Genomic DNA, 25477 nt, shown 5'->3' with positions numbered 1-25477 from the left:
GGAAGTAAGATATCTGGGTTGAGGGCTATTGCTGAAGTATATGGGCTGCTTGTCCGGCTACACTAATAACAGGAAGTTGTAAGATGGGCCATGTTTGAGATATTGAAGTGGCCGTTTATGAGGGCAATTATCCCATTGTCTAGGGAGAGTGAGTCAGTGTAGACTCAGCACATATGTTTGCCAAACCCCCAATTGACATCAAATCCAATATCTTATTCTTTTTTCCGAAAGAACTTTGAAATGCAGTCATAACATTGCACACTCCTTTTCTGCACTGTGGACACCCACTGTCCACTCATGCACCTAATGCAATTCATGTGGACATAGGGCATTTTATAAGGGGTCAAATGCATGATGTCAAGCATCGTGCACCTATACATTTTGTGTGGACATGGGGCCCCTTATACAGGATTAAATGCATGATGTTAAGCATGAGAACAATAATATTTGGGGCAGGAATCCTCCAACAATGTCAACAAGCTACACAGTTACCAACTCTTCGTTGAGTCCATCGCTTTTGTTGAGGGTTTCACACAGGACTACCTCATCCATTAAAGAACCAATTTCATTCACCACCCTTGGTTATGTCACTTCATCAACTTTGACAGAAAGTCCTCGACACTTTAATGAAAATAATCTAGGCACCTGCACTCTTTTCATGAAACAGAGAAGTAGCAAACAGCTCTACATACATAAAGAGAGGATTCTTACGGCAGAAGTGCCCCCAAACAGCCAAAACATTCACTATTTGAGATAAAGTTGCGAAGAACCTGGAAACCCAAGATCGTCAATGCTGAAAATGCTTAGTAAACAAAATATAAAGAGAGAAATTTTCATGCCTCCAATCAACAACATAGTAACAGATTAGACTCGAGGAGAAAGATTATGTTGAGCATTAGCCAAAACTAAGGGTGGGTCAAGGCTGACCTCCTTCAAAAGTCAACCGCAGTAACCAAGCTCAAAGTGACCTCCTACATCGCATAGGGTATAGGGGAACTGGCCGAATCACTTTCAATATGGCGGCCACCTAACATAGAGCCACCATGAGTACAAAGCTTTCACAGCTGTGTCAAGGAAACCATACAGCGATTACCAAGTTATATACAGTACTCTTCCTGGTTGAGATACACAAGCCATGCCCAACCATATTCTCTCTTCCTGCATTCCACACGAGCAATCAGAGAGCCACTGTAACTTGCAACCTAGCTCTTCTTTGTGGCCCCGTTATCCAATTTCTCCCAAGATTCATTGTTTCTAGGCACAATAAGCCCAAATCCACCATGCTTGCGCTTGTACAAGATATTGATCTCTCCTGCGATGATAAACAACTCATTAATGCAGCTTCAAATCCAAAAAGCTCCAGCCTTGGAAGCGAACATAAGTCTCATAAATGATCACTTCAGAAATATGGAATATTAAGTATTAGACATACCACTTTCAGCATTCCTGAATGCATAAAAGTCATGGCCAACATTGGCCAATTGTTCGAGGGCTTCAGTGGAAGTCATTGGCACCATTTCGAAGTACTTTGTGCGGACCACCTAGCACAATTCAAAAGGAAAGAAGCAAGAGTTCAGAATTCCCAATCAAAGGAAAGAAGCATGAATTGAAGATGTCTGTTGAAGCTGACTCTAAGACTGCAGGTACCTCATCCGGAAGATCACTTTGTTCCTTAGGTTTGAACTCTACTTCTTCTGTTGCCAATAGTTCTCCCACCTTCGGTACATGCCTCAGACGCCCATGCCCACCATCTTTTTCTTTTATCTTGCGTAGTTTTCTGGACACTACATCTGAGACGCGGTCAATGCTAGCATACATGTTGTCTGATTCTTCCTCAGCTCTAACCACTCCATGCTTCTTAGTAAACATGGTCACCTGATAGTCAAGTCCTGTACATGTAAATGAACAGAATGCGGACAATGAAGTTTTTACAGAAACAATCAACAACTGAATCAAGAATTACCTCGCATCTTTGCAATTTTGGCCCTCGCCCCGATTCACCTCCGCGTACAGACATCCGAACATCCACTTCACGCAACAAATTGTATTGGTTGTGTACTGCATTCCCAATCTTATCCTCAACATATGTTTTGATTGCATCTGTGAGCTGCCACACTGACATAATGTTAAAACAGAAGCTATCACATTGTAAACAAAGTTGTGAAGCACAGAAAGAATACCAATTTGGAAAAACATTGAAACTGTCTGCATGCATAGAGGTGAATGGTCTAGTATCTCACAGTCCATGTTCATCTCACCGAACTTAAAGAGCTGGGACTCCAAAACACTCCAGCCCAAAATGTGAGCATCGCTATGTCTCCTTCAGGTATGTTCCATTTAATTACAGCTGAGGGAGAGATTGTTGAACCAATTGGTGGTACTTGCATTGCCTCTCATGGCTCTATAGCCAGTTTGGCCTTGCATATGAATTTCAATCTAGTTATGTTATTATTTTTGTCTAGGGAATTTTATATGGCCATTTTACATCTTTTGATCCATCAATCAGTTAACCACCCTAGATAGTGCCTGTGCATTCAAGTTGTTAGCCTAGGCTTTTGGCACTTTTTCATACTGAATCACTGTAACCACTTTTAGCAAGTGATGGGACAGAACACTGAGGACTCCCACAAACGACAAAATTTGATTTAGCTCAATCCTTTAAAAACAACTGACAACAAAACAAGAGAGTGAAAGGATATGGAAAAGACGGTTGAGCGGTGTGCTCTTGCACAAGAGAGTTGGTGGCCCTGAACCGCCATTGTTAGCGACCCCGGTTAGGTATCTTCATTGATTGAGGTTGAATACAATGGATGGCATGAGCCTTCAGCCTTCAGACTCGTGCTCCATGCAACAGACTTGGACACTCAAGTCAAGAATCAACCGCGACAGCACCAAATAACCACTTCAAAACAATTCACAGATCACAATAGATTTGCACTGGCCCAGAGGAGTTTCGTGCCTAGAGATATTGGCCCCAAAGACTGGCGCCCCTTTCGGTATTTCTTTTTGCATTAATCAATCATCAAAGTACAAGAGAGTGGTTAGGGTTTCACTCTCAGACTCTGCGTCCAAATGCTCTGAGAAGTGAGGCCCTCACCACTAATTTAAAGGTTACAAGGGATGCCCAAAAGCAGAGCCCCAAAAGCTTTTAAAATAAAAAGCATCAGTTCTCTCTCTCTCTCTCTTAGAGAGTTTTTTTCTCTTTTTTTATAAAAAAAAGCAAGATTCGCGTCGCTCATCATTTTCCTTTTTTATTTTTTTATTTTTTTTCCAGCCTCCGCGATTTCCAAAAATTAGGGTTTTCAAAAATTAGGGTTTGCAGGAATTTTAGGGTTTCTGGCAGAAATTAGGGTTTCTGCTGTCCGCCACATCATCACTTTGTGACATACCCCCCTCTTGAAAGCATTGTAATCGACCGCGATTACGCCTGCAAAACCGACAAAAGCCATAAACCGTCTTAGCAGACATTGACTGGTAGTACCTACGTACTAGGAACACACATCTAGCACATGTACAAAATCGACAGTCACATCACAGGACATCACATGACATTCAACATTCATTCGGATCTTAGACCATGATTTATCGGCAATGTAGCTAGCAATCGCATCTAGGTCCAATCGGGACCTCATCGATGTCCGATTGACTAACCCCTATTGCAACCATGTCTATTCGAGATCAATCAGACCAAAATGCTGCAGTCATTTCGTCTATCAGTTCTTGCACTCACAAGAAGTCAAGAACAAATCAGTATCATAATCAGGAATTCCATTTCATAAAGTCATCCAGCAGAATACTGTCAGCTCTCAGTATCCCTGAAGCTCAGAGAGACATCAGCGACTTTAGTATCAAAATCGAGGCATCTGTTGACAAAGGAGCGGAGTAACTCCCCTCTTGTGCATCCCACTGCACCAGATCTTCGGCCAGGCTGAGTTTCTGGGTTCCGTTTGGAGAAGACTATGCTAAACCAAAACATCGAGGTAAAGATTCACAATCTGAGTATCTGCTAGGTCCTCCTCCTCCATCCACTTCGCACATCACCCTTAACAAGTTTCAAGAGACTCACATGCAATGCATTATGAGTCCTCCAAGTATCTGGCAGTTTCAATCGGAAGGAGACATCATTTATCTTGTCAGTGATCTGGAAAGGTCCGTAGTATCGCATACTAAGCTTTGGAAAAAGCCTCTCCTTTCCCTTTTTCTTTCGTAGGCGTGCCTTCTCAAAAGTAAGAGCACCCAATCATCCTCCTTCAATTTCAAGTCGCGACGATGGCGATCCGCTGCCTTTTTCTGTCGTTCTTGAGACTTTGCAAAGTCTCGCGAACCTTGGCAAAAGCCGTATCCAAATCTCGCAAATATTCATCCGCTTCAAATATCTAATCTTTCATGCTCAAGAAGGATGGAACCTTCGCAACGCTTTCAACAATCTCACATGGCGTCTTCCCCGTCAAAGAGTGTACCGTGTTATTGTAGGCAAATTCCACCAAAGGTAAGTTCTTTTCCCATTGAGTCTTCTGATCCGAGATACAAGACTTCAATAAATCTAAAATCACTGAATTGGCAATCTCAAGTTGCCCGTCAGTCTGCAAGTGGAACGATGACGAGAACTGCAACTGCGTGCCAATGTTCTCCCAAATTGCCTTCCAAAACCACTTATAAATCTGGGGTCTCTGTCGGAGAGAATCGTCTCAGACGTGCCATGTAATCGGAAAATCATCGTGATCATTCTGTATTCTCGGGAGATAAAAAAAAATGAAATCCATTTCAATATTTTCCCAGGGGCGGGTGGGTATAGGTAAAGGCTGTAACAATCCCTGTGCTTTATGCCTGTCAAACTTGACCTTCTGGCATACCAAGCAACTGCGCACAAACTCTTCCACATCCTTCTTGAGTCTCTCTACCCCTTTCATGGTGGTAGCAATGCCGCAGTGACCCGTAAAAGGTGGACAGTGGCATTCAGTCATAACCTTATCCCTCAACGGCTGTGTAACGCACAACATAGTCTTTCGCATTAAGTAGCCTTCCCGAAGGGAGTATCCCGCTACTGTCTCCCCATCCCGTATCCGTGTGAAAATATCTGCAAAATTTGTATCTGTGGCATACTGATCGACCATATCCTCGAAGCTCCTATGATGTATCGCGGGAATAGCCATATCCTCGAAGCTCCTATGATGTATCGCGGGAATAGCCAGAACCAACGGTTTCCAAGACAAAGCATCTGCCACCACATTCTTCTGTCCCTGCACATGGACAATCTGGAAGTGGAACTGTGACAAGATGTTCGCCCACCGCATCTGCTTTTCCGAAAGCTGCTTCTGTGACAAGAAGTAGCGCAAACTCTGATGGTCTATAAAGACAGTAAAATCCGCTCCGAGTAGGTAATGCCGCCACTGAGTAAGAGCATGGATAACCGCCAAAAGCTCTTTCTCATAGATCTGTGCTGTCATCTCCGGCCTAGAGAACAAACGGCTCTCGTAAGCTATGACATGGCCTTCTTGCATCAAGACCGCACCCAGACTACGACCACAAGCATCACAATATACTTCAAATGACTTCTGCAAGTCCGGCAAAGTCAAAATAGGTCGCGTAGTCAATTTCTCTTTCAATGTTCGAAAGGCAGTCACCTCTGTGGGTCCCCACGAAAAAGGTACTCCTTTCTATGTCAAGGTATGCAAAGGGGAAGCAACCTCTGCAAACTTTCGTATGAACCGCCTGTAGTACGAACACAGTCCCAAGAAGCTTCTAACTTCATGGACATTCCTCAAATCGGGCCAATCACGGATAGTCTCTATCTTGGCCGGGTCCATTTGCACTCCTATTGCTGACACAATGTGTCCCTAAAAAGTGTAAAGTGTATCTCTGGTAGGAAAAATTCACTTTTCTTTGCATTAATCACTAACGTGTGATCTCGTAATGCCTGAAAGACTTGAAGCAGATGATCTCTCTGTTCTGCCTCATCTTGGAGGAAACAATGATGTCGTCAAAGAAAGTGCCAACAAATAGCCTGTACTCTCGAAAAATCCTGTCCATCATCCAGTTAAATGTTGCAGGAGCATTGGTTAAGCCAAAAGGCATCACCAAAAACTCAAATAACCCAAAAGTCGTCCGAAAAGCTGTCTTGTAGACGTCTTCCGACGCTATCCTGATCTGATGATATCCACTCTTCAAGTCAATCTTGCTAAAGCACGAGGATCCCTGTAACCTGTCGAGTATATCATCGATCCTAGGAATCGGAAATCTGTTCTTGATGGTGATTTTGTTGAGAGCGCTATAATCGATGCACATTCTCCAAGATCCGTCTTTCTTCAAAACCAACAACACTGGAGAGCAATACGGTGAAGTACTAGGCTGGACAAGACCCTTTTCCAAGAGGTCTTTCACTTGGTTCATAATCTCTTCATTCTGTGCTCGGCTCACACGATAAGGTGGCCGATTCGGTGGCGTGCTTCCAGGTATCAGATCAATGGTTTGATCTTCAGGCCCTCTGAAAAGCAATCAGTATGAGGGTGGAGAAAAATCTTGGCGTTCTTTTGATCAGGTCAAAACATATTCAACCTTTATCCAGCGTTCAATTCTCTCCCAAAAGAATGAGTAAGAGACTGAAGTTCATCAAGTACAATCTCTAAGCCCTTCATTTATCAAAGTCGCTTTCTCGGCCCGGTAGTCAACCACGGCGTAGTTCTTGTGGTACCAAGGGATCCCGAGTAGAACGTCACTCGCGTGCCCTAAACACCCCTGTCATTGCAAACAAAGTTTGCCAATGCTCGGTGTAATGGCAACATCCCATCCGGGTGCCAGTCGAACTACCTCCGCATGTGACGTCAGTCTATCGGGCGTAATTCCAAATCGAGCCGCCAATTCCAAGTGAAAGGAAGTTGGCCTTGGCTCCTTCAAAAGAGCTTCCTGATCCTTCACTTTGCCCCAAAAGCGGCAAAGTTTGTACTTTCATTCGTTAGATTCGGTACAGGTCCCACGCCATGTGGTACCAGTTCTGCTTTTCTATCTGCCTTTTCTGCCACATTCCTCAGCTGCTCTCGAACTCTCAGACCTGTCGTCGTCTTTATCATTTTGTTCTTTCTGTGCCTTTTTAGGGCACTTCGCGGAGATATGTCCATGTTCCCTGCATCCAAAGCACTTCCCCTCTCTGATGAAGTGAGCTCTCTCCTCAGGAGTAAGCTTGGGTCGTGCATCCTTCTTCTCTGGGTTGCTCTTTTTCTTTCTACCTTCATTCCCACAAGTCTGTTCGGCTCGTTGTGTCATGGCCTCATCTGTGGGGTAGGTCAGACTGCCAGAGTGAATGGCAAAGCCCCGCTTCGCATGACTCATCAACTCCTGAATAGAAGCTGACTTCTGTTCCAAGCAATGATCTCGAATCTCTGTAGGTAGACCCAAGGTAAACCGCTCAATCTGTTCTCTAAATGAGATCTTCTTGAATGAAGAGGCGGGTAGAAAAGAGCTCCAGAATCTTTCACAATAAGCATTGATTGTATCTTTCTTGATCATCCGAAGATTGTTCCAAGCAGCTTGTACATCTCGTTCATATTCTTGCGTCAACCAAGAAGAAATAAAAAGCTTCTTAAATTTCAGTCATTTAACTGGCGCACTCTTGTTAAAAGAAGCGTGGACCACCAAGTACGAGCATTCCCCTTAAAGTAAGAGGCAACTCTCCGAATCTTGGAGTGCTCTGAATAGCGTCCTTCCGCGAAAGCGATGTCAAACTGCTGAATAAAAGACAAAGCCTTCGAATCATCTGAGTATCCTGAAAAGTATCAAACTTGATCGAGTGGCCACCCTTCCTTAAACTCTCGGACTTTCTTGTTTTTTTCTTTGAGTAAGTCATACTGGTTGGCTTTGTAAAAATTCTTCTTGTTCACATAAAAATTTCCGTCATCGGAATCTGAGCTGTCTATAGACGAGTCCTCAGTAGACCTGTCAGTCTCTGGGCGAGATGTAGCCTTCTTTGCCTTTTTCTTGCCCTTTCCGAAGCTTTGTTTCTTGCTTCGCTTTTTACCTTTTCTGTCTTCTTCGCTCGAATCCGAGGAGCTAGAAGAACAATCAGAAGAAGAAGAAGAAGAAGAACTGGGTACTCCTTCAAATCGAACACGCTTCTTCTGTTTCTTTGCCTTGTCAAATGTGGACCGACGACCCAAACATCCCGGGAAGTCAGTGCCTTTCTTCTGCTTTTTGCCGTGCTTTTTGCCTTTCTTTTGCACGTCGAAAAGCTGAGCAATCCGTGCATCAACCACGTTCTCCAGTTCCTTCTCCGTATATTTTCTTGGAGGCAGAAGGTTTCTTGAGAGCGGGTTTCGGGAGTGGTGTTGTGGTTCTCTGCCACTCCATCTGTACCTTCCAAAGAGACATATATTTTGCCATCTTCGGGTCCTTGGCAAAATTGAGCATCATCTTTGTTGCATCGCCGATCAACTGGCGACGCTCTATCTCTCGCCGCTCCGCCTTAGTAGGCCAAGGCGGGCCATACTCTCTGCCGGAATCTTCGTTGTGATCCCTGCCTACATCTCTAGATGCAGAGGGAGTCGACTGATCATTGCCTAAAGCCATGGTGCCACGGAAAAAAAAATTCGGGGATCGGATTTCCCGTAGAAGAGAAATCGGCCGTGCTCTGATACCACTGTAACAGACTTGGACACTCCAAATCAAGAATCAATCGCGACAACACCAAATAACCACTTCAAAACAATTCACAGATCACGATAGATTTGCACTGGCCCGGCGGAGTTCCGTGCCTAGAGATATTGGCCCCAAAGACTGGCACCCCTTTCGGTATTTCTTTTTGTATTAATCAATCATCAAAGTACTAGAGAGTGGTTAGGGTTTCACTCTTAGACTCTGCGTCCAGATGCTCTGAGAAGTGAGGCCCTCACCACTAATTTAAAGGTTACAAGGGATGCCCAAAAGCAGAACCCCAAAAGCTTTTAAAATAAAAAGCATCAGTTCTCTCTCTCTCTCTCTTAGAGAGATTTTTTCTCTATTTTTATTAAAAAAAAGCAAGATTCGCGTCGCTCATCATTTTCCTTTTTTTTTTTTCAGCCTCTGCGATTTCCGAAAATTAGGGTTTTTGGCAGAAATTAGGGTTTGCAGGAATTTTAGGGTTTCTGGCAGAAATTAGGGTTTTTGCTGTCCGCCATGTCATCACTTTGTGACACTCCAAGTACACTCTCTGTGTAGATGTGTCAGAGTAGTTTAAAGACTCTCATGTAGGTTCTTCCCTTTAAAGCTTAGAAGCAATTTCCTGAAAGCCTTGGGCTTTTTAGCCCACAGATACACATGCCTTAAAGCAAAAACAAAAGCACAAACGCAAGTGCGTTTCAAGGGAAGGCAAGAAGCACATGCTTTCCGGGGAAAAGCAAAAGCAAGTGCTTTTCACAGATGGAGAGAGAGAGAGAGAGAGAGAGGAGGAAAAATAATTTCTACAGAGAAAATCAGCTCTGGTTTAGAGAGAAATTTTGCCAAAAATTCTACAAAGAGAAAAAACAGCAAATTCCAAAGAAAATAGTCCTTGGTTGTTAGAGAAAGAAAACTACGCTTTCTAAAGAGAGGAAGTTCCTCTCTCTAGAGAAGATGCATGAATATCCATTAAGTCAAGCAATAGGACTTCATAACATAAGGTATAAGTCGCAACTTAAGAGGCTTGAGCGCATGTCCACAATGCGAAATCGCCAAAACATTAGGCCAAAAAATTTGGGTACCCCAATTTTTAAAGCCTCAAGTATAAAATTAATCATATTCTCACGCTTGCAAATGTTTGATTGGGCAGCCATACGTGTGAAAAAAACACCCCTCCAGTGAGAGAAGAGAGAATCTAGACAGAAATTCATAGCACGGCTTGAAAGATTCTTGCTATGACTCAACAGTTAGGTAGGGACCCCCTTTTTAGAGGGAGATATTCTATAATTGAACAGAAACATGCAACGATGAGTTGCGCTTTTGGTCTAAACACAAAAACCCTAACCCTAGAACCTGCCACATATTGCCCTCTAAAATCAAAGCAATTTGTTCTCAACTATAGATATTAAGCAAAAGAGAGAGAGAAACTCAAAAATTACCAATGACCTCCCGAAGAACTTTCTAGAAACCTCTAGTTTGCCACGTAAGATGCCTACATGGCCCAATAGCATTGTAGATTATACCTCTACATGCTTTTGAAGCGGCTCTCATAAAAGCATTGTAATCGAGTTTGTTGATTGACAACAATACATTGCTATTAGCCTTAGCTATTGCAAGTTCAATCTCTCTCTCTCTCTCTCTCTCTCTCTCTCTCTCTCTCTCTCTCTCTCTCTCTCTCTCTCTCTCTCTCTCTCTCTCTCTCTCTCTCTCTCTCTCTATTCAGAGAGGGTTTTGGGCCACTTTCTAGAGTCATGAGATACGAAGATCAGAGATGCCTCGGATTATACTTACTGGAGATTCGCAAACACAAAGAGGACCTCTTGAAGAGGGGCACAATGAGAAAGATCCGGCGATAGTGGAAGATTACAGATTTCTTTCAGTCACAGACGGACGAGTTCGAGCAGCCCCCACAGCATAACAACACCAGAGGCATACTGCTTGATTGGGCGATAGAATTGGGTTTGTCCCGTCGCCCATGGATGAGGGGGCCTCTCGATATCGACGCAGATTGCGACAGAGGATCCATACCATATTGGCGCGACATAGGAGCCATCCCGGATACTGATGTATATGTATATGATGCCTCGACTGTCAGAGAGCTCCATTGCATTGTATCAGCCCACCCTTTGTACTTCCTATTTCCTTTGTATCAGCTTTCACCCTATTTTCTTTTCAGTTCTTTGTACTTTTTGTACCCATACCTGGTATTAGATTCACCACATGTAACCTTTTGACATGGATAGAGCCATAACGGGAGTTGGGTACGAAGAGGGCTTTCTATAGAGAGCATCTTCTCCAACTCACGACAGACGGATTTGTCACACGGCCCAACTACATGGACACACATCTATCTCATGGGTTATGATGTGCCATAGGCCAGATTCGCACATATTCACACCAGCTTGGGATTGAGACAGGTAGATTCAGAGGCATACCAGCAAACAATAGGATATGTCAGTTATGTCATGCAGAGCCAGAGACAGAGTTTCACTACATATGTCACTGCACAGTCTACTATGAGATACGGGGACGCTTTCATTGTTTATTCAGAGATGGTTTTGACTCGTTAGATAGAGTCATGAGATATCAGGATCAGAGATGTCTCGGATTATTTCTACTTGAGATACAGAGACATAGAGACTCTCTATTGAGAGGGGCATAGATAGAGAGAATCCCAGAGACGCATCTCAGATTTCTTCAGTCCGAGTACCACAAAGGCAAAGGGAACACCACCATCACAGAGCTCGGTTCCCACCCATACACACACCAGCGGTACTCTCATTGACCGAGCTATACAGTTGGGGGGATCGAGACGACCACGATTGAGGAGGGCAGCCAAGCAGCACCGGCAAAGATTGCGGTAGAGGATCCACACGATTCTAGCACGACACCCAGAGTATCGATCAGGATAGGCTTCATGCCACTGCTATATTGTATCATGGTGACACTTATCCCCACTTTGTATCTTTGTGGCATGATACCATTGCTCAGCCTACCAGCCACCCATAGGAGTCGGTAGCACTCCTATCTCAGTTTTTAGTTTGTAGTTTTCTTTGTTTGTACCCAGACTTGGTACTAGACTCATCATTTTAATCAGTTCGTCTCATAGGTCATTTTGGCCTTTTGTAGACGTTAATATATCATTTCATTTCATATCTCTCTCTCTCTCTCTCCCCCCATTATATTGTACCCCTAATTATCCCACTAGTAGTGCACACACTAGGACGTTTTTCAAAGACCTCCAAAGTACGAAGGGCCGCGTCCTATCTGAAAGGTAACACCAACCTACAAAATGGTTGAAATTCGCTTCACCATGGCTTACAGAAGAGTCCGAAGAGGATATCATCACGGCTTGGCACCATTTGAGGATGACAAAAGAAGATACCTTGGGCACTTATTGCCAGAGGTTTTGCGAGACGTTTCTACCAGTGTCTTCTTTTAATAAGATCACCTTCAAGCAGCAAGTTGAGTCGTCGTTTCCAAATTAATGAAATCCAATTGTAACAGACTTGGACACTCCAAGTCAAGAATCAATCGCGATAGCACCAAATAACCACTTCAAAACAATTCACAGATCACAATAGATTTGCACTGGCCCGGCAGAGTTCCGTGCCTGGAGATATTGGCCCCAAAGACTGGCGCCCCTTTCGGTATTTCTTTATGTATTAAATCAATGTCAAAGTACAAAGAGCGGTTAGGGTTTCACTCCCAGACTCTACGTCCAGATGCTCTGCAGAGTGAGCCCTAAACCGTGTAAATAAAGATTACAAGGGATGCCCAAAAGCAGAGCCCCAAAAGCTTTCACTGCAAAAGCAGTTTCTCTCTCTCTCTCAATGAGAACAAAATAAAGCAAAGCGTAGCCCCAAAAGCTGGGAGTTGCGTCGCTCAAAAAAAAAAAATCCAACCTCCGTGATTTTCGGAAATATCTGTACACTACAGCCGCGTGGCATGGCCGCCTGCTTTTAGGGTTTCCAGCCATTTTAGGGTTTCAGCCAGCAGTTAGGATTAGGGATTCTAGAAATTAGGGTTTTTTGCAAAATTAGGGTTTTTGGCAAAAATTAGGGTTTCTGCTACCGGTAGCCACGTCATCACTTTGTGACATCAATCTTTTTGTTTACTCGATCTATGTGAATGAACTTGATGAGGGCAAAAAGTCAAATTCATCACACTGTCATTTAATGAGAAAGACTATGTTGTGTGTCATTAAAGCTTTGCGGTTAAAGGTGTTAACAGAATGCCCTAGTCCACCTTTTGCAAGGCATAGAGGCATCGAGAGTACCTTGAAAGGGGTGGAAAAGTAATTCGACTGGCCTCAACTCAAAAAGGATGTGGATGAGTTTGTACCCACTTGTTTGTTGTGTCAGAAGGTCAAGTTTGACAGACATAAAACACCAGGGACTCTTATAGCCTTTACCATTCCGAACCGACCTTGGAGAGTATAGCAATGGACTTTATCTTCGATCTTCCTACGACTCAAAGTGGGTAGACTGGAATTTAGAGAGTCGTGGACAGATTCAGCAAGCATGCTCACTTCATTCCGATAAAGAAGACAATAAAAGATTATCATAGGCTTATCTTCTATTCCAAGAGATTTATCCAAAACTTTGCTGAAATTGTTCTCCACTACATGCACTACAAGGGAAGAGAGTTACTTTCAAAGAAATTGTAGCTTTCAAACACTTGAAAGGAAAGTTGACTTTAGATCTGGTAATCATTTTGCCAGATCTTTCAAAACCTTTTGTGGTTCAATGTGATGCACGTGGGCACAACCTTGATGCAGTTCTTCTTCAAAATGGTCTAGTAGTGTGTGAGTGCACGTGTGTGGAAGAGAGAGAGAGAGAGAGAGAGAGAGAGAGAGAGAGAGAGAGAGAGAGAGACAAAACGCTGGGGTAGGGGAAGAGGGGGTGATCAGTCCCCTTGACTACCATAGCATAAGACCTATACTGTGAGAGTGCGTGTGTGCGGAAGTGAGAGAGAGAGAGAGAGAGAGAGAGGAGACCACAAACGCTAGAGTTGGTGAAGAGGGGGCGATCAGTCCCTCCATGACTACCATGAGCAGAAGACCCAATACAATCAGTATGATAGAAGTGGGTACCCCACCGGCCCTATAAATAGGTGCCCAAGGGGAGGTAAGGCAAATGTTTGGAAAAATCCCCCACGACCCAACATAAATGATATATTGAAATATATGAGGGCGCCCGGACAAAGGTGGACGGCCGGAGACATACTAGTCGTACAAGTATGCCCTAGACCTGTGAAGCAGCAGAGTGGTGTAAGTCTAACACCCCCTCTCAACGCCGGATGTTGAACAACCGCATGAAGCCGAAGATGTGAGGCAAATGATGAAGATGTCTGCTACGACGTCCATTGAAGGACAATACTCCGGCGAACTCCGCGAGTGTAGCAGCACTCTGGGGTGTCCCAACCTCCAAGAAATCTCCGTGGAAAGATGTCATCACAAGCTATCACGTGCGCACTTCTCTTGCACCACGTGGATGTGCTTCTGCCATAGTCTAGTGTCAGTCTTAACGTAGGACCTAGCCTAGCACTTTGTGAGCCTCTGGCAGGACGTGCATGCCCAGGCCGGTCATAGTTGCATGCCCTCCTTTGCACAGTACAGTCATTTCAGCATGAGCATTTTCAAGAGCATAGAACCCTTTTTGCCAAAGTACACATTTTTTCACTTATTATTTAATAAGTGACTTTTGTTGGAAAAGTAGGTAGGGCAAACCACTAAAATATCTATAAAAGAAACCCATTGGGCACTCAGTAGAAGCAAAAGAGGCAGGACACAGACTGCAACAGACCCGCACGCACCCTCAGGCTCCCTAGCGTTTTCTCAACAGTTCAGCCCAGCGTTTTCAGCTCACAGCCACCAGCGTTTCAGATTTCAGCCCTTAGTTTCGCCGGACCGCAACTCCCCGTTGCAGTTCCTCGCCGCATTGACCAATCAGTAGTAGACCAGCCTATCGTTTTCAGTTTTCAGCCAAGACAGCCAGCGTTTTCCATTCTCAGCCTTTGCACGACTCGGCGGTTGCAAATCAGCCCTGCAGTACCGCCACAGTAGCAGATCCATAGCAGAGCATCTAGCGTTTTCAGTTTTCAGTCTTGACGCCATCGTCGTTGACACCATCGTCGTCGTCGTCATCGTCATCGCAGTCCCTATCTTGACAACGACATCTTCGTCATCGTCATCGTCATCGCAGATCCCTATCTTGACAACGACACCTTCGTCATCGTCATTGTCACCATCGTCGCAGATCCCGGACTTGACGACGAAATCATCATCGTCGTCGACATAGTCGTTGTCAAGTACCACAGCATCAATACCCCTTAGCATCAGCATCTCAACATTTAGTCATTGTATCAGCATTGTGCAAGAATAAAGAAAGTACTTGCTCTGGCAACACAGCAAGGGGGCCCTTGAGGGTTGGGACATCCTTGTGTCGTCTCTTTTCTCTCTCTTTCTTTCAGTTCAGTGGGTGCAAGTGATTAAAGCTTTAATGGAAAGCTTGCCTTCTCCCATGCTCTATGCAACGCGACGATTTGCTCTCGCGCATCTCTCTCTCCCCTTTGCACATATGGTAATGCCCCACTAGTTGGGCTTCTCAGATAACCATGTACAGTTCTGGGGGTTTTATGCGCGTTTGCCAAGGCAAGAGCCTTCTGAACAAGAATCGGATTAGCTAATTGCTAATCCCCTTCAAGTACGCACAATTCCATCACGAAGGAATGCAAAAACGGAGAGTTTTCTCGCGTGAAAACTCGTTCGATTTACAAGGGAACTATCCCATTGCATGCGGGAGCACTTGAGACACACCTAGACGTGCTCCCTCCGCTCGAAACGGTCCAAAACAGAGAATTACAGCATGCTATGTTTTTCTGCAGGTTTAGGGTTTCACACCTAAACTGCAGGGAATCGCCAGGGGAGCCTCGAAAAGGCCTTGGGATGCATGTACAGGGCAGTAGGCCTATAACAGTGGCAAAACAGAAAATTACAGCATGCTGAAATTGACCTGCAGCTCACTAGAAAGCTTCCATACCGCAAGGGAAAGTGTCCTTGGCGTGTACTTTTGACCTACAGGGATATTTGCGCCGTTATGTTGGCAAAATTGGGTCAAAAACCTGCAATTACAGCCATGGACAGGTTTGGACAGCTTGGTGAGGGATAGGTGGAAGCATTCGGATTGTTTAGTTGCCAGGGGCCTTGGGAAAGCATTGGGTGCTTGTACAAGACAATTAAGAGAGATTTCCCGTGAGGAATCTCGTCTAATTCAAGGGACAAGTGACCCTATAGGTGCGAGAGCTCGAGGGCTATCCACAGAAGTGATCGGCACGCGAATCGGAGTGCAAAACAGAGAATTCAATGTGCAGTAATTTCTCGCCAGGTTTTGTAAAGTGCTCTAAAGTACGTGGAGAGTCACTATGTACTTGGGATTTTGTCCGTGGAGACTTCTACTGTGGTTATGTTGCCGAACTCGGGTTAGAGTAGAGGAATTTCAGCCCGATAAAAGTGGGACAACTTGTAGAAGTTTACACGTTTTTCTTAAGTTTAATAAGAATAAAGAAATACCGAAAGGGGCGCCAGTCTTTGGGACCAACAGGATGTCGTTGTCTGCTTGGTAGCGCTCTAGCTACCAAGTCGTGAAATGTCTTGAAGTGTTGAATTCCAGTCACAGGCTTAATCGTGAAGTTCCTTTTGTGTCGTAAAGTTAACATAAAGTTTCAAGTGAAAGCCTACCTCCACCGCCCTACGAGCCGGTTTCAGAATCACTCTCCTGCTCTCTCTCTCTCTCTCTCTCTCTCTCTCTCTCTCTCTCTCTCTCTCTTTCACCTTTTTCAAGTTCAATTGATGTTTGCAATTTTCTCATGTGTGTTTCCGTAGATCTTTGGCTTGGGGTGTCCAACTCTGTTGCAAGAGGTGCAGTTGTGAACCCTCCATGACAAGCAAACATCCATGAGAGACCATATCAACAAGATTAAGGAGCTCCAACAGGAGATAGTATATGGGCAAGAGAATCAATTTGGAGGACATGGCCATTCAACTTTTGGCTCAGTTGCCTCCCCATCATACCAACTTATATTCTTTGTAGATTACAGGTGGTCGATTGAATGCTATCACTTGGGATGAGATACTTCCAACGCTATTGGAACAAGAAGAGCAGTCACGTGCGACAGGTACTATGAGGCCGTCTTGACGGTTGAAGCAAGTTGAGACAAACGGAGCTCTATTACAAGAAAATTAGGCCCTGATGTATTCAGTGACAAAGGACAGAGAACCTTTTACACTTGAGGCCGCCCTTTCACAACCAAAGTGGAAGAGGCCATGCAGGAAAAATATATGGGAGTTGGTTCCAATGCCAACAAAACACAAGGTCCTTGGTGCCAAGTGAGTCTACTATAAGAAGTACAACTCACATGGTCTTTGAATGAGCATAAGGAATGCCTCGTTGCTAAGGGCTTTTCTTGGAGATCAAGAGTGGACTATGATAAGACCTTCGCACTGACTGCAAATATGGTGACTATTCAAATAGTTTTGGCTTCAACAACTTATCATCGATGGCCTGTGACCCAAATTAATGTCAAGTTGGCTTTTCTCAATTGCTACTTAGAGGAGGATGTCCATGTGATCCAACTTCCAAGATCGAGTGACGAGATTATACGTTGCAAAAGGCTCTCTCTAGCTTGACGTAAGCTCCTCAAGCGTGGCACCAAAAGATTGACTCTTTCTTCTTAAGACATTCCTTGTATAGTTCTCCTGCACACCCAATTTGAATCTTTTCAAAGGGAAGATTGATGACCCTTGCTATGTTCAGAGTACTGGAATCTCAAGTGAACTGCCCAAAGTGATCCCATTATTTATTTTGGCTTTTAGGTACTTATAAGTTATTTTAATTATTTGTCAAAGTTTGGGTAGGGCAATTTATTGAGGTGGGTATATATGTGACTCTCTTGCCCCCATTGTATACACATTCAATTATTCATTGCCAAGGTTGATTGGTTCAGGAGACTCTCTCTCTCTCTCTCTCTCTCTCTCTCTCTCTCTCATGAGTGTGTGATTGTGTTAATAAAAAGAGGAAAATGGTATAACCCAAGTGTGATCGATTGGTTATGCCATTTCCCTCTTGAATAACAAGTCTTGAGTTCAACCCTCGTCAGATAGATCTTTGAGGTCTCTCAGGATAGTTTCCCACGACGTTAAAAATTCTCTTCTTCTCGGGGGTGTGTGGGTGAGTGTGTGAGTTTGTTAATAAAAAGAGGAAAATGGTAAAACATTTCTATCACCCAAGTGTGGTAGATTGGTTATGCCCTTTCCCTCTGGAATAACAAGTCTTGAGTTCAACTCTCGTTGGATAGATATATGAGGTCTTTTGGGATAGTTTCCCACGACGTTAAAAATTCTCTTTCTTTCTCTTCTCTCTCTCTCTCTCTCTCTCTCTCTCTCTCTCTCGTGCTCACTCTCCTTGGTCTCTACGCTTCCGCATCGTCAACTCTGACATGGTATCAGAGCTGTGTTCTTAAAGAGCCTTGGAAGAGGAGTTGTATCGTGGAGAGTGAGTGGAGTGAAGACCCCCTTCCCCTTGTCGCATAATTTTCACCCCCTACTACCTCCTGCGTTACAAAACGCTACAATCGGAACCCCCTAGCCATCGCTAGCGTTTGCATGCATAAGAGACCCCCTTGAACGGTGCCGGTGAACCCCCCACAACAACGTTTTAAAACGCTGCCCAACGGCGGGCTGGGAGACGAGGTCCCTTATCCTCCTTCGTTTTGAAACGCTATCCACTTATTCCACATGGCTAGCACCTCTCCCCCTTTCCTTGCAGTGACAACGCTCTCACACCCTTCCCCCCCCCCCCCCCCTTTCTCACCCACTAACCTAGCGTTTTAAAACGTTGTTGCCCGAGGAGAATAGGGCATTTTTTAGATTCAAAGAGGGAGAAATTGACTTGACTTGGTGGCTTGAACGGAGGGACTTTGGAGCGGTTTGGAAATTGAAGCTCAAGAGAGGGAAAGCACTAAAGATTTTCAGAGGGTCGGCTTACGGCGAAGCCACTTGGTGGAGTTTGTTGCGGACACCTTCTCGAGTGCATGACGACACTAAGCCCAATTCTTGCAACTTCAACATGCCCCCCCCTTGCTCGAGCGCCAGTGACAAACTAGACGACGATAACTACGCCCATTGAAACTCTAGTTCTCACACAAAGGCCTATAGGACATTGTCGACAGCTCGGAGCCCCGTCCTACAAGGGATCCTAACAACAGGTACATCTGCCTTTGAGATGACGAGTATCTAAAATCGTGTGGCGATTGGGATGTTGCTAATGCGAAGGCAATGTCGGCCATTGCCGAATCTCTTACAATAAATTTCTCCAACCATTCAGATTTTGAAGACTGCCAACGAAATGTGGTTCAAGCTTGTTGGAATGTTGATAACTCAAGGCAAAATTCAGATTTCTGAGAAAGGTGTGGAAGCACTTGTAGCTTTGGATACCCGAAAGAAGCCCAAGAACTGTTGTTACAATTGTGGAAAGCGTGGTCATTTGTCTAAAGATTTGCAGACCCCAAGGCAAAGACAGAGGCTCTACAAAGGATAAAGGTAAAAGCAAGCATCATGAGAGAGCGCAGTGGTGGGACGGACAACAAAGAGGCTGCTGGTGTGGTGGTGACTACATTGGCAAAGACACCTGTCTTCTAGTCACATGGAGACCAGTGCTGCCACCTGCTTCAGTTAGGCTTGTGAGTTGTAGAGAGTGGCAGATAGTGCTCCCTATAATTAATTTGGACCCTTGTGTTGGAGTTCAAGTTATCGGTGTTTGAACCCGTGCGTCGGAGTTCAAGGCACATGCATCTGGTAGGGAACCAATCAGACGTATCTAAAACACTATGGATAAGTGCACAAATCCATTGTTGTTGGTCGGATCATGGACAAGATGTGTTCCACAATTCATTATCTTCCAGTATTTTGGACGTGATGTGTTCACGGTTCACGAATGGGGATTCTTGGACATAGTGTAGTGTCACAAGACGAGCACCATGTGCGAATAGAAAAGAACAGACTGAACAGACTTTTAACACTTCAATAACAACTGAACTTAAAGAGAGACGACACGCAACACAGTGGCGGAATTCCACCCCAGAGAGTATTGGCCCCAAACCTTGGCGCCCCTTTCGGTATTTCTTTATATTGCATCAACACAGTACAAGCTGGTACTCCAGACTCTGCACCTTCTCCAGGAAGCATGCCAGAGAATGAGCCCTAACCTCATATTTAAAGGCCCTTGGCCTAAAAAGCAATTACAGTGAAAAGCCTTCAAACTCAAAAGCATCTGGTCCAAAAGCAAAGCCAAAAAGCTGCCAACATAATTTACGGAAATCCGTATAGCCTGCCACGTCATCAGCCAACGCAAAACGCGAAATTCCGTACAGCCTGCCACGTCATTATGTCAGCGCAATTTTCGAAAATCTGCCACGTCATTAGTTTGCGCAAGCCTTGACAGTCAAGCTTTATTTGAATCCTTTTTGTCACTCGGGGCCCCATCGAACGGGGTCCCCATAAGTTGGTAGGACTTCTTCTTCTGTTACTTGTTCTTCTTAGGGTTTAAGCCCCTTGGCCGGCATCCGTAATTTGGCTCCATTCTTTAGGCTTTGACACGTCAGCAGTTTGTTACATCTCCCCTTCTTGAAAGAGAGTCATCGTCTGCGATTACAACATATTTGCAAAACAACTCAAGTTAACTCAAAAATTTCTGAGGGACATTCCGTTTGCTCTTTTTGTTAAGGAGTTAGCTTCTCCTTTCGGCTCTTTTGATCAAGGAATTAGCTTCTCCCTTCGGCTCTTTTGATCAAGGAGTTAGCTTCTCCTTTCGTCCAGATCGGAACTCTTGATATTCCGGCGTAGTAAAATTAGCCATCACACCCAGACCATACTGATCTTCCACGAGTGTCTTGATGCACTAAAATTACATACCCAGGCAATCTCATCTAAGCACGAATATTCAGTAGTTGGCACATCACAATGCAACACAAATGCTTACATATGCATGTTACAAAACATAGAAACATAAAGTTGCCGATAAACACTCCTCCCGCATAACCTAATAAGGTCCGGGCCAGGAGATATTCAACGACTCCCTCATCACTCCTCCCGGATAACCTAAAAAGGCCTGGGCCAGGAGATATAGAGGCCTTTTACAACCAAACACCCCCCAGACCGCAGCCTGCGTCGTTTGGAGGTGCTGAGAGTAACCACTGCTCAGACTTCTTAATACTCCTCCCGCATAACCATCCAGGTCCGGGCCGGGAGTCACAACAACAATACTCCCCCCGTAAATAACCACACGGGTCCGAGCCATGAGTAAAAAAAAAAAAACACTTTTCAATCATTCAATACCCTCCCCGCAAAAAACCACAAGGGTCCGGGCCATGAGTATGAACAAGCATTCTCAAACATAATTTCTCACTACTCCTGGGAGTAAAATCACCAATCATTGAAACCAGTATTAAAAACCAGAGTCAAACAATTCAAATCGGCACCAAGACAGGTTTAAAACAGTTACCATCCATTTCAAACAAATTCCAAATAGGATCACCAAACAAGTTCTCAAACAGATTTCAAACTTTAAAAAAAGCAATCTCGACATCAGTCGAGCTCGAAAAGTCGGTTGACTTTCCATCCTGAAAGCTGCACCAAAAAATTAGGGTTAGGTTCATTCCATAGGGTCGTAGCCGAGCACAGCATGATCCATCAGCTTTTGGACAGAGAGTGTTTTCGTTGGCAGCGATGGTAGTCCCAAGATAGCAATTGCACTGGATTCCAAGGTCATTGCTCGTGAAGAGACATCTACTAAGAGATGTTGAGAAATTTCAAATTATAATCTGTTAGGGTTTCCATGGCAAGCATTTCAGGATACCCCACTCTGCCAAAAGTTGCACTTCGAAGGAAGATGTCAGAAACCATATAACCTCGAGCAATTTTTAATTTTTTCTTGAAAGCTTGCCAAGTCCTTGGAGTGTGCTGCTTGGTAGCTATAGACATCAACATCTGCATGGCACTACCTTTGAGAAAAACAGCAACTCGAAACAAATCTTGGATCCTTCTCTTGCAAGTGATCTTAATGGCTTATGCCCTGTAAGACATGAGCGGTGAAGACGGGAGCGCGCCCAATGCGCGATGAAGTAAGGGTGGGAGTGGTTGATAAGTCCGGGTTGGAGGGCGAAGATACCTCAAATAAAATTCCAATAGCTTTGTCTGCTCTTTTGTCGGACCGGTATGCTTTCAGAAAAGCACACGCCTGATGCTCTGATACCACTGTCACAAGACGGGCACCACGTGCCAATAGAAAAGAACAGACTGAACAGACTTTTAACACTTCAATAACAACTGAACTAAAAGAGAGACGACACGCGACACGGAGTGGCGGAATTCCACCCCAGAGAGTATTGGCCCCAAACCTTGGTGCCCCTTTCGGTATTTCTTTATATTGCATCAACATAGTACAAGCCGGTACTCCAGACTCTGCACCTTCTCTGGGAAGCATGCCAAAGAATGAGCCCTAACCTCATATTTAAAGGCCCTTGGCCTAATAAGCAATTACAGTGAAAAGCCTTCAAACTCAAAAGCATCTGGTCCAAAAGCAAAGCCAAAAAGCTGCCAGCGTAAATCGCGGAGATCCGTACATCCTGCCACGTCATCAACCAATGCAAAACGCGGAATTCCGTACAACTTGCCACATCATCATGCCAGCGCAATTTTCAGAAATCTGCCACGTCCTCAATTTGCGCAAGTCTTGAGAGTCCAGCTTTATTTAAATCCTTTATGTCACTCGGGGCCCTTCTTCTTCTTAGGGTTTAAGCCCCTCGGCCGACATCTGTAAGTTGGCTCCATTCTTTAGACTTTGACATGTCAACAATGTGTTACATGTAGTCTACAGTTCAATTTTCTAAAAGGCAACCGATGCTCAGTATGGCATTTTTCCAAGATACAAAGTTGAGGGTAGCAAATCCGAGGTGTATCCAACATGACAGACAATTGTTGTTGGGGTGATCATGGTAGCTTCTTCAACGATTTGGTCTCACTATTTATGTCCACTATGAGTTGCAGAGAGGGTGTTAACAGTTTTGGCATCTTAAGTGAATTGCCTAAAGTGATCCCATTATTTATTTTGGCTTTTAGGTATTTATTTTACTTATTTGTCAAAGTCTCGGTAGAGCAATTTATTGAGGTGGGTATATATGTGACCCCCTTACCCCCATTGTACACACATTCAGTTATTCATTGCCAAGGTGGATTGGTGTAGGAGACTCTCTCTCTCTCTCTCTCTCTCTCTCTCTCTCTCTCTCTCTCTCTCTCTCTCTCTCTCTCTCTCTCTCCTTGGTCTCTACGCTTCCGCATGGTCGACTTTGACATGGTATCAGAGCTGTGTTCTTAAAGAGCCTTGGAAGAGGAGTTGTACGATGGAGAGTGAGAAGAGCTCGTGAAAACCCTCTCTCCCCCTTCCCCTCGTCGACATCATCTTCACCCCCTACTGCATTCTGCGTTGCAAAACCCTACCAACCAAAACCCGGTGGCCGTCGCTAGTGTTTGAAGGCGTAGGAGAGTCCCTTGAACGGCGCTGATGAACTCCCCACAATAGCGTTTTGCGGGCTTAACGACGAGGTCCCTTGATCCTCCTACATTTTAAAACGCTATCCACTTATTCCACCTGGCTGGCACCTCTCTCCCCTTTCCTTGCAGTGACCGCTCACCCCACCCCCCCTCTCACCCACTAACCCAGCGTTTTAAAACGTTGTGGGCTGAGGAGAATAGGGCATTTTTGAGATTCAAAGAGGGAGAAATTGACTTGCCTTGGTGGCTTGAACGGAGGGATTTTGGAGCGGTTTGAAAATTGAAGCTCAGGAGAGGGAAAGCACTAAAGATTTTCAGAGGGTCGGCTCAGGGCGAAGCCGCTAGGTGAAGTTTGTTGCGACCATCTTCTGGAGGGCGAGACGACACTAAGCTCAACTCTTGCAACTTCAACATGGCCCCCCTTGCTCGAGAGTCAGTACCAAACTGGACGGCAATAACTACGCCCATTGGAATTTAATTATGCGACTCTACTTCTCACACAAAGGCCTATGGGACATTGTCGACGGCTTGGAGCCCCGTCCTACAAGGGATCCTAACAATAGGAACACCCGCCTTAGAGATGACAAGTATCTAAAATCGTGTCGATTGGGATGTTGCTAATGGGAAGGCAATGTCGGCCATTGCCGAATCTCTTACAATAAATTCTCTAGCCATTCAACCTTTGAAGACAGCGAACGAGATGTGGTTCAAGCTCGTTGGAATGTTTGATCGGGATTCTTCGATGCGAGCACTCACCCTTCTTGGACAGTTATTTGCCATCCAATTTCCACGAAGAAGTTCCATACATTTTTCCAAGGTACAAAGTTGAGGGTAGCAAATCCGAGGTGTATCCAGCATGACAGACAGTTGTTGCTGGGGTATCCATGGTAGCTTCTTCATCGACTTACTCGTTAATAAAAGCTCCTATATATAGCAAGAGGGACCCACTAATCTAATGGTCTTAAGAGTGGAATCCAATCTTTTACCAGTATTTTTATGCTTAGGTTCTGTATACCAATAAATGTCAACAAGACAGCTCATTATACTGAAGTGTATCCAAGACAAAATTTGTATCTTCATCTACTAGATCATTTTAGCTTTACTTTTGCATTTTCAATCCAAAGTACAACGATCATGCGGTATTGAAATAGACACCGAGTCTCAGTTGAGTACTTTCTACAATGTGGCATGAAGTTGGGCATTTGAAAGCACGCCTCTTTGCAGCACTCATAGGAACACTTAAGACTGCATTGAAGAATTTTGGTTGAATATCCCATAACTGCGACCTCAACCCTCTCTCTCTCTCTCTCTCTCTCTCTCTCTCTCTCTCTCTCTCTCTCTCACACACACACACACACACACAATCTCTACAGAAAAATTCGGAATGTAGATACCTCAAGATGCTTTCCCTGGATAATGAGGCGAACTGAGGCTAGAGTACCTCCCCAGGTCATGCAAGTGGTAACCCTTCCACGCAGAGAAGGACGCCAAGAAAGGGAAGGATCGGAGAGGGAGAGACCATGGAGGCCCGAGAGGAAGCTGCAGAAGATGCCATCACCGCGCAGGAAGGAGCTGGAAACCTTGGAAGAGGAGGACGCAATCTTGTTGCTGATGTTGTTTTCGGCGCCGCTGCAGGAGCTTGAAAGGCTGGCTGCTGCATGCCCTAACGACACAGTAGAAAATGCCATGGCCAAAATATTGAGAGCTAGGAGAGCTTGTTGCTGTACTAATCGCTGACTCAAAGTATCTAGCTAAATGAATCAAAGTCGTTTCTTATCTTCCCACGTCATGGCCAGAATCCCCAGCTTATAAGAATCTTAAGGGACCCTCATCTCTAAGGGTGTTTACACACTGAGCTCCTAATTCGGCACTCAAGTGTGTTTGTCGGTGCTGGCATTGGATGCATAAAATGCAGAGTGTTCTCTCATGGTGTATTGGGCCGTATGGGTAAGCATGCCTTCTCTCTTCCGCGACCTATGCAAGTCATCTCCTACCTTGTCCGGCGAGCCCTTTCATTACCACGCCTTCAAAGTCTACTCCTCCCTGTTGACAGTCTCAACACTTTCCCCCTTGGGGGGAAGCCCCAATGTCGCTCCACGAAGCACTGATGAATGGACTGTCAGTGCAGTCACATTTAGATTTTGCAGCTTCCATGGCAACCCCAAATCCCACGGCCATCGCCCCATCTACTTCTCAAGTTCCATTGGACATGGCTAGGGTCTCAACCTCAAGTCTCGAATGCAA

The 25477-nt window shown here is 44.8% G+C and overlaps 1 protein-coding gene across 1 annotated transcript; it reads right to left on the bottom strand.

Moving 5' to 3' along the window:
• Window positions 1–870: 870 nt before the first annotated feature.
• On the bottom strand, window positions 871–24970 carry LOC147426750 (30S ribosomal protein). The gene is made up of 5 exons (XM_086498109.1): window positions 24628–24970; window positions 1964–2107; window positions 1648–1875; window positions 1433–1541; window positions 871–1312 (listed from the first exon to the last, which is right to left on the bottom strand). The coding sequence occupies exons 1-5, from the start codon at window positions 24919–24921 to the stop codon at window positions 1203–1205; spliced, it is 885 nt and encodes a 294-aa protein (XP_086354235.1). The 5' UTR covers window positions 24922–24970; the 3' UTR covers window positions 871–1202.
• Window positions 24971–25477: the final 507 nt, after the last annotated feature.

This window comes from Adiantum capillus-veneris, chromosome 24, assembly GCF_014529385.1.
Source record: "Adiantum capillus-veneris isolate H3 chromosome 24, ASM1452938v2, whole genome shotgun sequence".
Classification (NCBI taxonomy): Eukaryota; Viridiplantae; Streptophyta; class Polypodiopsida; order Polypodiales; family Pteridaceae; genus Adiantum; species Adiantum capillus-veneris.
The sequence above is the reverse complement of the archived record's forward strand: the minus strand, read 5'-3'. Positions and strand labels throughout refer to the sequence as shown.